At 54.9% G+C, this 14,085-nt stretch overlaps 1 protein-coding gene across 2 annotated transcripts in view; it reads left to right on the top strand.

Moving 5' to 3' along the window:
- The window catches only part of ARAP1 (ArfGAP with RhoGAP domain, ankyrin repeat and PH domain 1), a 178,010-nt gene that overhangs the window by 109,062 nt on the left and 54,863 nt on the right, over positions 1 to 14,085 (top strand). For both annotated transcript variants that reach the window (XM_077831760.1, XM_077831726.1), the window contains exons 6-9: positions 352 to 519; positions 5,858 to 5,927; positions 8,805 to 8,925; positions 9,661 to 9,866. In XM_077831760.1, coding sequence (XP_077687886.1) covers positions 352 to 519; positions 5,858 to 5,927; positions 8,805 to 8,925; positions 9,661 to 9,866 — 565 coding nt within the window. The remainder of the gene's footprint in view (positions 1 to 351; positions 520 to 5,857; positions 5,928 to 8,804; positions 8,926 to 9,660; positions 9,867 to 14,085) is intronic.

The raw sequence follows: 14,085 nt of genomic DNA on the forward strand, positions 1-14,085 counted from the left end.
CCAAGGACAAGGAATGCGGGCAAAGTCTGTGCGTGACCGACAGGCTTTTTTGTATTTCGGATGAGGGTATAGAGTATGAAGGGCAAGAGTATGAAGTGCTCTGTGCTCTGCTTGCACCTGGCTTTCGCCAGCCTTGCCCATTAGGGGGAAGGAGGGTTCTTCTATATCTCAGACCCTGATCCTGGGGCTACAGGTATGGAGAGGAGACAGGCAAATCCGGAGAGCGGAGGGTGGTGGGCAAGTCACAGCTTGGGACCCTTTCGACCAGCGGGGTGCAGACCTTCTGATCTGTTAGCTGCCTGGTTAATGGGCCTCTCCTAACCGCATCTCCCCCTTTGCTCCCGCCCTCAGCGACAGCAGCTGTTGGAATGACTATGGCTTGAGCACCCTGCAGTCCAGCGGCACGGTATCCTCCTGCAGCTCCAGCATGCACAGCAGCAGCCCAGAGGGGTTGGATGCCCCCGCCCAGCTCTTACCCATCATCAAAGCCGGGTGGCTGGACAAGAACCCCCCACAAGGGTGAGTGATGCTCCGAAGGGCGCAGCCTGGGAGACTGACTCTGGAGCAGGGGATCGGTGATGTCCATGTGAACTGGGCCCCCCGCCCACACACACACTTGGCCTGTCAGTGCCTAGGGAGGAAGGTTCCTCCCATCCCCCAAGCCTGTAGTCTCCCCTCATTTCTAGTGTCGGTCACTGACATGGGCTGAATGAGAGAAATCTTCCTGTTTAGCTATTGATTTACAGCATCCATTCAGTCCTATCGATTGTGTTAGGCTCGGGGCCTAGTCAGTCAGGCCAAGAGCAGCCCGCAGTGTCACATGCAGCCTGCAGCCACCCTTGTCTGTCACTTCGAGGGGCAGCAGCACCCCGAGACTACGGGTCCCAGCGTGCCACGCCCCACCCTGATGTCTGAGCCCTTCCCCAAGATGGAGCGGGCATGGTGGGGTCTGCAGTCTGAGCAAGTGGCAGCGTTCAAGAGGAAGGCAGCTGCAGCCTGTGCCCAGAGACGAACTAAGTGCAGCCCTGAGGCTCCTGGCAAGTTGCCACTCGAGCCCTGGCTTGTTTGGACAAAGCCTATGCCCTGGGCTACAGTTGTTTTGCTTAATCCATTTCCTCCTCACTCGGTTGAGGGCTTTGATTTAATCTCTGCCGTGGAGATGCTGGTGTTTCCCTATTGGACTCCAGGCAGACAGAGACTGCTGAGCTTTCACAAATGGCTGGCGGATTGCACTTCCTCCCTGTTACCCAACAGCGATGTCTGGGTTGGCTTGCATATTAACGGGAACCCGGGAAATCACACTGCTCCTGTAAGTCACCTGGTCACCCAGGGGAGGGGAGCAGCCTCTGGGCTAGTCTTAAAGGGCCCATGCTCCTAAATTAGGGCATGTCTACACTAGCGAGCTTACGGTGGAGAAGATGTACCGACGCAGCTGGGCTACTGTCAGATCGCTCGTGTAGCCGCTCTGTGCTGATGGGAGAGAGCGCTCCTGTCAACATAATAAAACCAGCTCAATGGGCAGTGGTTGTTTGTCGTCAGGAGAAGCTCTCCGGCCGACATAGCGCTGGGCACACTCGCAGTTATGCCAGTGAAATTTATGTCGCTCGGGGGTGTGGTTTCTTCACACCCCTGGGCAACATAAGTTTTGCCGACAGAAGTGGCAGTGTAGACATGGCCTTAGAAGATTCTCCATGGGCGAGGGAGGGTTTTTTGTTGTTTGCAGTGTCGTAGCTGTGTCGGTCCCGGGATTTTAGCAAGACAAGGTGGGTGAGGTGATGTCTTTTACTGGACCAACTTGTCTTGGTGAGAGGGACGAGCTTTCGAGCTACACAGAGCTCTTCTTCGGGTCTGGGAAGGGAACTCGGGGTGTCAGCTACATACAAGGTGGGATAGGTTGCTTAACATACGAAGTGAACACATATTCTAAGGCCGTGGTTCTCAACCAGGGGTACGCGTACCCCTGGGGATATGCAGAGATCTTCCAGGGGGTGCATCAACTCATCTAGATATTCGCCTGGTGTTACAACAGGCGACATCAAAAGCACCAGTGAAGTCACTACAAACTAAAATTTCATACCATGACTTGTTTATGCTGCTCTGTAGACTGTACACTGAAATGTCAGTACAATATTTATATTCCATTTGGTTTATTTTATAATTATATGATGAGAAAGTCACCAACTTTGCAGTACCAGTGTGCTGTGACTCTGATTTTATGTCTGATTTGGTAAGCAAGTCATTTTTCAAGTGAGGCGAAACTTGGGGGTACGCAGGACAAATCAGACTCCTGAAAGGGGGGCAGTAGTCTGGGAAGGTTGAGCACCCCTGTTCTAAGGGACCATTCAAGGTGAAGTGGCTTGTTAACATAGGACTGCAGTCACAGGACATTGGCAGACTTTCTGTTGTGTTTGCTTGGCTGAGGGCTTATCTGCACTTGAAATGCCGCGGCAGGGCAGCTGCATAGCCAGAGCTGGGCTGCCAACAGGCGTAGATAGTCCATCTCCCCAAGAGGCAGTAACTAGGTGACAGAAGAATTTCCTCATTAACCTAGGGCTGTTTATACAGGGACTGAGGTCAGTTTAACACCGCTGCTCAGGTGTGTAGATTTTTCACAGCCTTGAGCAATGTAGATATAATGTTTTAGAGTAGACGAGGCCCTAGTAACTAGGCTGGGGTGTGTGTTTTGGGACTCTGGATTTTTCCTGAGGAGGAGGAAGTTTTGTGTGTGTGTGTGTGTGGTGGGGGGAGAGAGAGAGAGAGTGCGTTTCCATATTAATGATTAATCTAGCCATAGCTATTGTGAGATCAGATCCCATGAGGTAAATATTTTACTGGCTTGACGAGCAGTGGGAACCCAGCAGCTGCCATGTTGATTCAGTGCATGGTCTGTCTAGCCAGTGTCCTGCTTCTGATGGCACCAGCTGTTTCATAGGAAGGTGCATGAAAGCCCGTAACCGACAATGCCCAGAGGGGACGGTTAGTCCTGGCTCCCTGATTCTCATGGAGCATGTGCACTGACCCCAGCCCTGGAGCCGGTGAGAGAAGCCCTGGGGTTGCTCTAACTTGTGCCAGCTCTCCAAGGGACTGACTACAGCTGAGAATAGATTGCCAAGTCTTTTGTCCCATTCCCAACCCCAGTATGCTGCCCCACCCTGGGGCAAGACTGAGTGTATTGTAGGGCCCGGCTAGGGCTACACTGGCTCTGTGTCCATTGAGAATGTCCCTGTGTTGGGGAGAGTCTCAGCTGGCCAGATGTGGCCGCTGTCCTGCCCCTTTGCACCACCTGAGTGACCCAAAGGGGCAACGGAGTGTAGGGAATCTCACCCAGGCAGTGTGATTTCAGCCTGGACCCTGAACCTTGTGGGGAGCTGTTGGAGCAGTCGGAGGACGGGGAGGGTGCGGGTGCTGTATGTTTCAGGGCTCGGGCCATGGCAGCTTACACATGCTGAAGTCTGGAGAGACTGGGGGACAGTGGTGGTTCAAGGATGATGTCATGGGAGGGATTTCAATGGAGTCCGTGCAGGGCTGTATACAGGCTCTGCTGTGTGTGGGACGCAGGGAGAGATCCCTGTATGTTTGGCTTTCAAGGGAAGGTTGATTTATTAGCCACCCCCCCTCCCCCAATAAATCTTCTTGTTCAAAGGTCTCCTGCTTGGGGTGGAACTGTTGTGGCAGCCTGTTACCTCCTGTTACTCTGTCTTCCCTGAGCCCACAGAGCTTAGGCCCCTGCCTTATGGCAAGTCTCTTTTTACGGGTGGCTTATGCACCCTACACATATCAATCTTCCTGTAAAATATTCCGAGAAACCAGTTGTGATTGCACAGAGAGCTGGCTCGTGAAACTGAGCAGAAAGAGACAGCGAAACTGACCCACCGGGAATCCCTGCCCATATGGCCTGTGATACAGAGAGTGAGTGGACAGCCTCGCAGGCGCAAAGCGCAGCCCAGCATTTAAAAGCCTGCACAGCTGATCGTATATGGTGGGGTTAGCGGCTTTTACGATGTACGTGTGTGGGATTATGGGGCCTGGCGTCGCCAACTGGGAGCTACGGCACCACGTTGAGGGTGAACTTGCTGGCTGCTCCGTGCCAAGGCAGGTTCAGGAACGGGAGAGGGGAGTTCTCATTGTCCATGTGACATGGAGGCTGCACAGATAACTCTTGGCAGGGCTGGGCCAGTGGAGAGGGCTGGGCCAGTGGGGAGCACTGGCTGCGCAAAGGCAGTAAGAGGGAAACCGGGGAATGGGGAGAGCAGGGATACTCAGAGCTCAGTGGTTCAGGAGCCAAATTAGCGATCAGCGTTACCCAAAACAGTCCTGTGAATTCATTTATTCTCGTACTATATAGTTGGATTTAAACAGTAAGACGGGAAATATTTCGTGTCTATATCTCTATGTTATTCTCACAGCAAGATGACTGGCCAAGTATTATCTTATCAACAACCCTAGGCTAATGACACAGGAAACGCATCCTGATTGGTTAATAACGTGGATTGGTTAATAACTCAATCAGGCCATGTTCTAATATCAGGTGCTGCAAAGAACTGCAGGAGCCAGGGCCCCGGAACCTTTGTAGAAGTGGGCGGGTGGGGGGAGGGGGGGCGGCAAGGCCGAAGTGGCAGAGAAATTAAAATAATTTGTCAACATCCCGCAGAGTACAGCTGTCCCCACATTCTAGTGTTGAAGATATAATCACGGTACAGACAAACGAAAAAAATAAGAGCATTTTAGTTCTAAACATTGCTGCGGGGTGGAGGGGATTTCCAGCCCGGAATTTCCTCAGCAGCACCCTTTTCACCCCCCTGCTCGGCCCGGGTCCCGGCCCCAGCGGGTGCGGGGCTGCTCCATCCCTTAGGCTTGTGCCCAAGGCAGCCGCCACGTGCGGGGCTGCTCCTCCTGCAGGGGGCACCCTCTCCCGCTGAGCCGCCTCTGGCCAGCTGCTGAAGTCCCTGCCCTCAGGTTCCCTGGGGCCCTGGTGCACAATGCTTCCTTAGGGCTTAACCCCTTCCTGCCTGCTCTGCAGCCGGGGGGGGCGACAGGAGGCGGCTGGGTTATGTCAGTGGCCAGCAGCGGCCTTGAAGCTTTAGCCGCCTGGAGGTGCTGTGCAGGCAGGAAGGGATTGGAGCTGCTTCCAACCATGGCAGGAGAAGAGATGAGCTCTGATGGGCCAGGTCATCCCTTCCCCCCTCCACCCACACGGTGCCAAAAGGCTGCTGCTGGCCAGAACGTGATCCCATGTGCCCCGCCCACGTGTGGCCTCTATGATCATGTCTTTCCCACAGCACATATGGGAAAAAAGGTGGGGGGGCATGGGTCCCCAGTGCATGGAAGACACATTGAAGAGCTGCTTGCAGCTCCCGAGCCTCAGTCTGAGTATCACTGCCCTAAAGAGACAATCCAGGGTGCGTGTCTGCTCCCCCCATGAACCTTCTCATATGGGGGACGCCTCCCCACCCCGGAACTGATCCACATGACTGCTGCTCTGTCCTCCTGCATACCCCTTCTCCAGTATACCCCGATGCTTGCGAGATGCCGGCCTGCATTTAAACAGCTAGGCGGAGGGGCAGGTGGGCAGGGTCCTATACTATCAAGCAGGAAAAGCATGTCTATGTGTCTATAAAATGTGTATCCATTGCCCTGTGTCCATCTGGCCTGCCCTTCCTATGCCGTCCATCTGGTTACGTTGCAAGTCCTTTGGGGCAGATTAGCTCAGAAGCAAAAATACCCCAGTGCGAGTTTATAAAGCGTGCATCCTCTTACCTCCTTGAGCTTGGCTCACTAAGGGAGCATCAGGAGCCCCTGCATTCCCGCTGGCACTGCTGGCTCGCCAGGCTAACTAGCCTTTTCCATCCCATTACAGCTCATATATCTACCAGAAGCGCTGGGTGAAGCTAGACGCCGACTACCTCCGATATTTTGACAGTGAAAAGGTGAGTGCAATGCCCCGCTCTGTCACAGACTTTCTGTGTGACCTTGAGCTAGTCACTTAGCCTTTCTGGGCAGTTCCCCATTTGTACAACGGGAATACCAGCCACTCCCTGCTGTGTGGAGGAGAGATGCATTAAAGGTCGTGCGGTGCTCAGATACTGCAGTCGTAGGGCTGTGTAAGTACCTAATCTCGATCGCTTGTCTTTGAAATCTGCCACCCAGGGTGGGACTGACGTGTGGTGTGGAACCAGGGGCGGCAGGTTTGTATAATTTTTGGTGGTGACCAGAACCCACCCCAGCCCAAACTCTGCGCCCCACCTGCCCAAGGCTCTGGGAGGGAGTTTGCATGGGGAAGGAGGTCTGGGGTGCAGGCCCTAGGCTGGGGCAGGGGATTGGGGTGCAGGGTGCAGGCTCTGGGAGGGAGTTTGGGGATGGGAGGGGGTGTGGAGGGAGGAGGTGCAGGGAGGAGGTGCAGGGTGAGGGGTATGGGGTGAGGGCTGTGGGGTGCGGCTGCAGATAAGGGCTTTGGGGTCTGGGAGGGGCTCAGGGTGAGAGTAGGAATGTGGGGGGTGAGGGCTCTGTCTGGGGCTGGGGGGTTTGGGGTGTTAGAGAGGCTCAGGGCTGGGGCAGAGGGTTGGAGTGCAGGGGGATGAGGGATCTGGCTGGGGCTGGAGATGAGGGATTTGTGGTGTTGGAGGGGGCTCAGGGCTGGGGCAGAGGCTTGGAGTGCAGGGGGATGAGGGCTCTGACTGGGACTAGGGATAAGGTGTTTGGGGTGCTGGAAGGGCTCAGGGCTCTGGCAGAGGGTTAGGTGTGGGGGGATGAGGGATCTGGCTGGGGCTGGAGATGAGGGGTTTGTGGTGTTGGAGGGGGCTCAGGGCTGGGGCAGAGAGTTGGGTGCGGGGAGATGAGAGATCTGGCTGGGGCTGGAGATGAAAGGTTTGTGGTGTTGGAGGGGGCTCAGGGCTGGGGCAGAGGGTTGGAGTGCAGGGGGATGAGGGCTCTGACTGGGACTAGGGATAAGGTGTTTGGGGTGCTGGAAGGGCTCAGGGCTCTGGCAGAGGGTTAGGTGTGGGGGGATGAGGGATCTGGCTGGGGCTGGAGATGAGGGGTTTGTGGTGTTGGAGGGGGCTCAGGGCTGGGGCAGAGAGTTGGGTGCGGGGAGATGAGAGATCTGGCTGGGGCTGGAGATGAAAGGTTTGTGGTGTTGGAGGGGGCTCAGGGCTGGGGCAGAGGGTTGGAGTGCAGGGGGATGAGGGCTCTGGCTGGGACTGGGGATAAGGTGTTTGGGGTGTTGGAGGGGCTCAGGGCTAGGGTAGAGGGTTGAGAATGCAGTTTTGGGGTGAAAGCTCTGGTGGGGGGTGTGAGCTCTGGGGTGGGGCAGGGCTGGGGATGAGTTTGGGGTGCAGGCAGGCTGCTCCGGGACAGGAGCCAGAGAGGAGGACTCTCCCCAGCCCTTTCCCTGCTGGGAGCAATGAGATCTGGGGGAGGAGCCCCCCCTTTCCCACCCCCCCAGCAGCACACTCACCCCCACCGCTGTCACTGCACTTGCTCCTAGAACCCCTCTCAGGGCCAGGAATCTGCCTTGCCTCCCCCGTGGTGGGTGCCGGGGGCAGCTCCGTGCGCCTCCTGCCCTCCTGCTGCCCCTCGCTGTAGCCTCACTGGGGGCGAGGGATGGGGCTGCCTCCTTGCCTAGCATGGGGCAGGAGCGGTGACTGCGGGCGGGGGGGCCCCCTGTGCTGGTGGAGGGTCCCGCTGGAAAAGGGAAGGGTCTGAGGTGGAAGGGCAGGCTCAGAGTCAGTCTGCCCTGGCAGGGGAGATGGGGGCACTAGGACCCCGCGGCAGCAGTTGCTGCAGGGAAGAGGCAGCCAGGGACACTCTGCTCCGGGGCCGGGGAGGTGCGTGGGGGCAGCAAGTGGGGGCCGGGGGAACACACCCAGCCCCAAATACGGGTGGAGCTGGGCCCCTGGGCTCTGAATATTGCTAGTACCAAGGCACGACGTGGAGATATAACTCGCCGCCCCGTTGGGAACTTCCCCCAGGGATGGGGACGTGCTCTTCTGGTTCAGGTTCCCCTCTGCTTTCTAGAAACCGGTGCAGAGTGATGATAACTTGCATCCCCCAGCTGGGCCGTGAACTAGGGCTCCTAAGCTAAGCAGCGCTCGGCCTGGTCAGAAGGTGGAAGGGAGACCCCTGCAGAACCAGGGTGGTGTAAAGAGTAGCACCGGCACGGCAGGGCATGGCGTTCTTGTCTCTGAGTCAGCCCAGGATTGGCGCAGCCTGTCAGACAAGGCGTTCTCATCTGCTTGTAGTCCTGGAAGATTCCACTTACGGCCAGAGTTGGTGTGGAATGCAGCCACCTCTGGGGTGGAAGGCAGTCGGAGTTTAACAGCACACAGGAATGCTGGGCACTGCTTTAGTGCAGGGAGTGGGGTAAGCATACCGTGTCCAGGAGGGACTGAGTTTAACTATATCTGATGACACCAGTCAGGGTCAGAAGGCTACACCTAGAGAGAGAGAGCTGGCTTCTCACCACTCCGTAAAGTTTGAATCGATTGAGGTCCCCAGGTGGTGATGGTAGCTGAGGGTCCGGAGTGCTGGAGACAGGCAGAGCCCCCAGCACGATCAGTCAGGAGAAGATGAAGTCCTAATGGAAATGCTACAGATTTTGGATCCAGGCATGGGGCTGACCCCTCCGCTCGAGTAACGGTGCTGTGGGGTCTCTCCTGGCTATGGGTAGGGCTGATGTTGGCATGTCCTGACAGTGATGGGGCTCTCAGTCTCAGGTTGTGCTAGCACATAGGTGTTTCCTTGGGTCTGTCACCCTCCCGCTGCGTCTCTGGGGGTGTGGTTGTGACCCGTGTGATTCTCTGCTGCAGGACACGTACTCCAAGCGCTTCATTCCGGTGACCTCAATAGCCCGCGTGGCCAGCATCGGGGACCAGAAATTTGAGGTGATCACTAACAACAGGACCTTCGCCTTCCGGGCTGAGAGCGATGGTGAGTGTGGGGAGCCCCGCAGTGTTGCTCCTGGCGTGGGTTTCTCCAAGGCTGGCACATGTAGGGTGGGGAGAAGGAAGCAGAGAATAGGGAAGCAGCTGCTCCTGTTTCTCCCGCCTGGCAGGAGAGAGTTCCCAGGAGTCAGCTGTCATTTCCCTTTACTCACTCCGGTCCCATTGCTCCTGGTTGTTGCCCACTGACCCCTCCGCTCCCCCTCTCAGTAATCCCTCTCCCTCCTGATGATCAGACCCCGAGGATGACACCATGCCCTCCCCACCCCTTCGCCCTTTTTAGCTGAGCTTTGGCTCCGTCTTCTTCCAGCAAGTCACTCGTGGTCCAGACCAACATCCAAAGCAGCTAAGAGCTTCGGGGGCAGTGACCGAATTTCCTGCTCTTTCCTTCCCCCTGGCTCCTCAGAAGAGCCGGGTGGCAACTGCCTGCTGAGCACTGGAGCCCATTAATAAGGCTTCTGTCCCTGAGCAGCAGGGGGCGCTGGAGGTGCACTCCCTGACCGGTGGATCGAGGACGCTGCCTCTCTACGCGGCCAGCCCTTGCTGCTCTGCAGAGCAAAGGGCCAAGCTGGAAATCCATGCTCTTGCCCCCCGGTGCTCCTGCATGTGTCCACAGTGAGTGGGAGGGGGCCTGCCGTAACCTACGCACCAGCTTTGGAGCCCATCCTCGGGCCTGATGGCAGGCCTGGCTCCCAGCTGACCCCGAGCCCTGTCTGCCCTGCAGCGGATCGTAACGAGTGGATGAGAACCCTCCAGCAGATGGTGGACGAGCGGAAGTTCAAGGGCTTGAACAGGATATCCCTGTTCCAGCTGGCCACCGGCGCCTTGGACTCGGTGGACAAGTGCGGACTGCTGGAGCTGCGGGGCTTTAAGAACAAGCTGTACGTGGTGGTGGCTGGAGATAAGGTTTTCCTGTACAAGAACGCCGAGGTCTGTATCCGTGGAGGCTGTATCCTTCCAGGGGTGGGGAAAGGGCCCTATTGAAATACAACAGCTCAGACCCCTGCCAAGGTATGGGGGGCTGGGGTCACAGCCCAGCTTGAAACGTTTCTCACGCCCTTCTTTCTCCTCCCTCTCCCCCCCTCTTCCTTCATGCCATCCCCACTTCGCTCCTTGCCTGCTCCCGCCGTCCTTCCCCTTGGTCTTTCCCTGGGGCCGCCAAGAGAGTTTGTGAGCAAGGTTATTATGAGCCATAGGAGCGGTAGCAGCTAGCGCCTGACACTGTGTCCCCATTGTGCCGGGAGCTGCACATTCACAGGCTCGAACACTACACGCTCGAACTGGACAAGGCAGGCGAAGCGTGGGGGTCGGACGGCTCATTTTACACATGGGCAGTGGAGGCACCGGGTGGATGAAGGGATGTGCCCGAGGTCCCGCAGGGAGTCAGGGCAGAGCAGGAAATGAACCCGGCTCTCCGGTCCAGCCCTTTGACCCCCGTAGTCCCAGCCGTCCTCCAAGGAGGTGTTGGGAAGTGGGGATCAGATCAGGACTTTAGTCCCACAGGGCAGAGAGGTGTTACCAGCTTTGCTGGTTACTTTGGGGTACGCTCATTTATTAGGGTTACTCTTCTGGTGGGGGGGTGTTCTGTAATTGTATCAGGGTACTGCTTATGTCACTCGTGTCCTCATACGGAGCTCTACTTCTCCCTGCTGCAAGTGCCCTCCCAGTGGAGCTCTCCTGCAGGACCTAGGTTCCCCAGGGCTGGGTTCCTCCAGCCCCAGAATATATCTATCTCTATATCTATCTCTCTCTCACACTCACACTCACACACACCCACCCAAGTCTAAGAGGACTGGGTTCATCAGCTCTCCCAAGCTGACCCCTTATATGTCCCTGGACTCAGCCTGCTGGGTCGAGGAGCACTTCCAAGCTGCCACCCTCATATGCCCCAGGTTCAGCACGTCCCTATCCCCACTTCCGCGTTACAATTGTTCTGGTAGTGACCCACTGGATGAGCAAACCCCATAGGATTTTTGGGCGCTGCAGGGATCTTTTAGCTTAGGCTACGAGGAGCGTTGCTGCAGAGTGAATGAGGAAACCAAAAAACACCCACAGCGGGGCGGGGGAGGGAGAGAGAGAGAGAGAAGCAACCAGCTTAACCATGAAAGTTGTTTATTGCTGGTAATAACCATAGGGGAGCAAACAAAAAAGCCGTTATAATATTAAATCTAAGTTATATTTGATTATAAAAGTCAGGTTTAGAAAACTATATCTGATGACACCAGTCAGGGTCAGAAGGCTACACCTAGAGAGAGAGAGAGAGAGCTGGCTTCTCACCACTCCGTAAAGTTTGAATCGATTGAGGTCCCCAGGTGGTGATGGTAGCTGAGGGTCCGGAGTGCTGGAGACAGGCAGAGCCCCCAGCACGATCAGTCAGGAGAAGATGAAGTCCCAATGGAAATGCTACAGATTTTGGATCCAGGCATCAGAACACTTACTTGAGCATGGGTAGGGGGTTTTGTAGGGAAACAACAGTGGTTCAAGGGAGAACACTAGATTTGTTTATGGGTAAACAAGGGAATATACCAAAGTTGTTTTGTTCAGGCTAGACATGGGAGCTGATCATTCCTGGCTATGGGCAGTGTTCCTTGGAGGGAGCTCACAATGCAGTTAGGGAGCTTCACTATTTTGAATACCGATAAAGGATTTATTCCTAGAATCTCTGTTCTCCATTCTGTAGGTTAATGGAGATGCCTCCCTGTCCCATCTTCGATGCAAATGAGGCTAGGAGAGTTTCCTTAATCCTGTCCTCCTTATCCCAGGGGTTTAGGTGGGTCTCCCACGGCCTTTTCATTGCTTTTTGTAAGTCTGTCTTCTGATGCGGATTTGGTTCAAGCAGAGGCTGGGGGGCAGGAAGGTCTTTCATGAGTCAGGCTGGGTACTGCACCCTGGTTCCCCAAGAACACAGAGCTGCCAGGTAACAGAGAGGCGCAGGACCCGGGTGTGAATTGCGCTGGAGGTGGGAGTGCGAAGTGGCCATTTGCGGTGCCCCCTGGTGTGCTCTAGCCCTGCTTCCCTCCGCTCTGTCTCACCAGGAGAGGAGACTTGTCTCCAACATGTCTTGAAGGAACTCTGCAGACTGTGGTCTCTTTAAGCCCTGGCACTGTCTCTTCTCTTACAAAGACCTCGCATGCCGCTCCTGAAAAGGGGACACAGCTTCATGGCACAGACCTTGCCTTCTGGGTCTGTCCAGTGCACCGAGTTCCCAGGTTTTAACGTCTGTCTTAGAGTCATAGGACTGGAAGGGACCTCAAGAGGTCGTCTAGGCCAGTCCCCTCCACTGAGGCAGGGCTAAGTATTATCTAGACCATCCCTGACAGGTGTTTGTCCAACCTGCTCTTAAAAATCTCCAGTGATGGAGATTCCACAACTTCCCTAGGCAATTTATTCCAGTGCTTAACCACCCTGACAGTTAGGAAGTTTTTCCTAACGTCCAACCTAAACCTCCCTTGCTGCAATTTAAGCCCATTGCTTCTTGTCCTATCCTCAGAGGTTAAGGAGAAAACTTTTTCTCTCTCCTCCTTGTAACAACCTTTTATGTATCTGAAAACTGTTATCATGTCCCCTCTCAGTCTTCTCTTCTCCACAGTAAACAAACCCAGTTTTTTCAATCATCCCTCATAGGTCATGTTTTCTAGATCTTTCATCATTTTTATTGCTCTCCTCTGAACTTTCTCCAGTTTGTCCACATCTTTCCTGAATGTGGTGCCCAGAACTGGACACAATTCTCCAGTTGAGGCCTAATCAGAGGAAGAATTGCTTCTCGTGTCTTGCTTACAACACTCCTACTAATACATCCCAGCATGATGTTTGCTTTCTTGCAACTGTTCACTCGTATTCATCTTGCATGCTTGAGGTTGGCCTTCAAGGTGTCTTTATATCTGAGGATGGGTCAATCCTTAGGGCAGGTTCCCATGCTCAGCTGGCCGTAGAGCACCGCTTTCGGTATATGGGAAACCTCCATGCAGCCCATTGGTCCGACCCAGCAAAGTTGAGATGTGATGTGCATACTCTGGAAGCCAGAGATTGGACATCTCTCAAGGACTTTAGTTCTATGGCAGACACCATTAAAAATCCTTTGAATCCTTTAATTCAAGATACAGAAGAGAAGAACAAACAGTTAAAGCATTTGAAATGCAAAATATGAACGAGCTTGTCTTTTAACCACAGCATTGTTCCCTGGCCCTTGAGCTGCAAAAAGTTTCTATAAGGAAAACCTCCTTCTGAGATGGTCCTTGTGGGGGGAAAGAGACGAAGTCAGCTGAGATGGGCTGGAACTGCTGGTGCTAAAGTCCAGTCCTGTTTCCTAAGGCAACATAAGAGAAACGCGCACACAAAAGGGGAGAGGAAAAGAGCAGCAAAGAGAGAAAATGCAGCTTCTGTCTCAGGGGCTGACTCATTTGCAACCTCAGTGCTGGAAGGACACAGGCCCAGCACATGGTCTGGGTCTTATCACCCACCTGGCAAACTTGTACCAGTGTTGGGCTGTGTTCAGCATTGCTTTTATCTGCCTCATTCTGGTCACAGGCTTGCAGCTGTGTTGCAAAATACAGTCTTGGCTGGCTAAGCCCAGCTCTGATCAAACAGCATTAAAAAGGAGAGGGATAGGAAAGAGAAGAAATAAGGGGTGGAAGGAAAAGGACGCACAGGGGGCAGGGACGGAGAGTGTTTTACAAAGTCTCACATCCCAGGAAGTGTTTGCTATTCAGCCAGAGCCAGCGGACATAGTGATGTCAGCTGGTCCCTCTCTTGGCCCAGTGTGATCAGGACATCTCTTGGGATCAGAACAACAAAGGCGGCCCAATGGTGTTGTGATGGATCCTGGGGTCCCAGGAGACAGTGGGAGTGGCAGCCATGATGGTAAAACTAACTCCAGTGGCCTTTGGCAGACAGCTGCTAATTTGCCCCCAGACCCCTTTTCCTTTTCAGAACCCCAGAAGGGAGTGATGGGCGGAACGGCGCATCCCCGGATTATACCATCCACCGATTCGACCTTGTTTCCCACACAACAAGTTTGGTCCGTTGATTTCTGGTCCCACGCCGCTCTTGTTTGATCCATTGATTTCCGGTCCCATGCCGCTCTTGTTTGATCCATTGATTTCCGGTCCCACGCTGCTCTTGTTTGATCCATCGATTTCCGGTCCCACGC

Source organism: Eretmochelys imbricata, chromosome 1 (assembly GCF_965152235.1).
Source record: "Eretmochelys imbricata isolate rEreImb1 chromosome 1, rEreImb1.hap1, whole genome shotgun sequence".
Taxonomy (NCBI): Eukaryota; Metazoa; Chordata; order Testudines; family Cheloniidae; genus Eretmochelys; species Eretmochelys imbricata.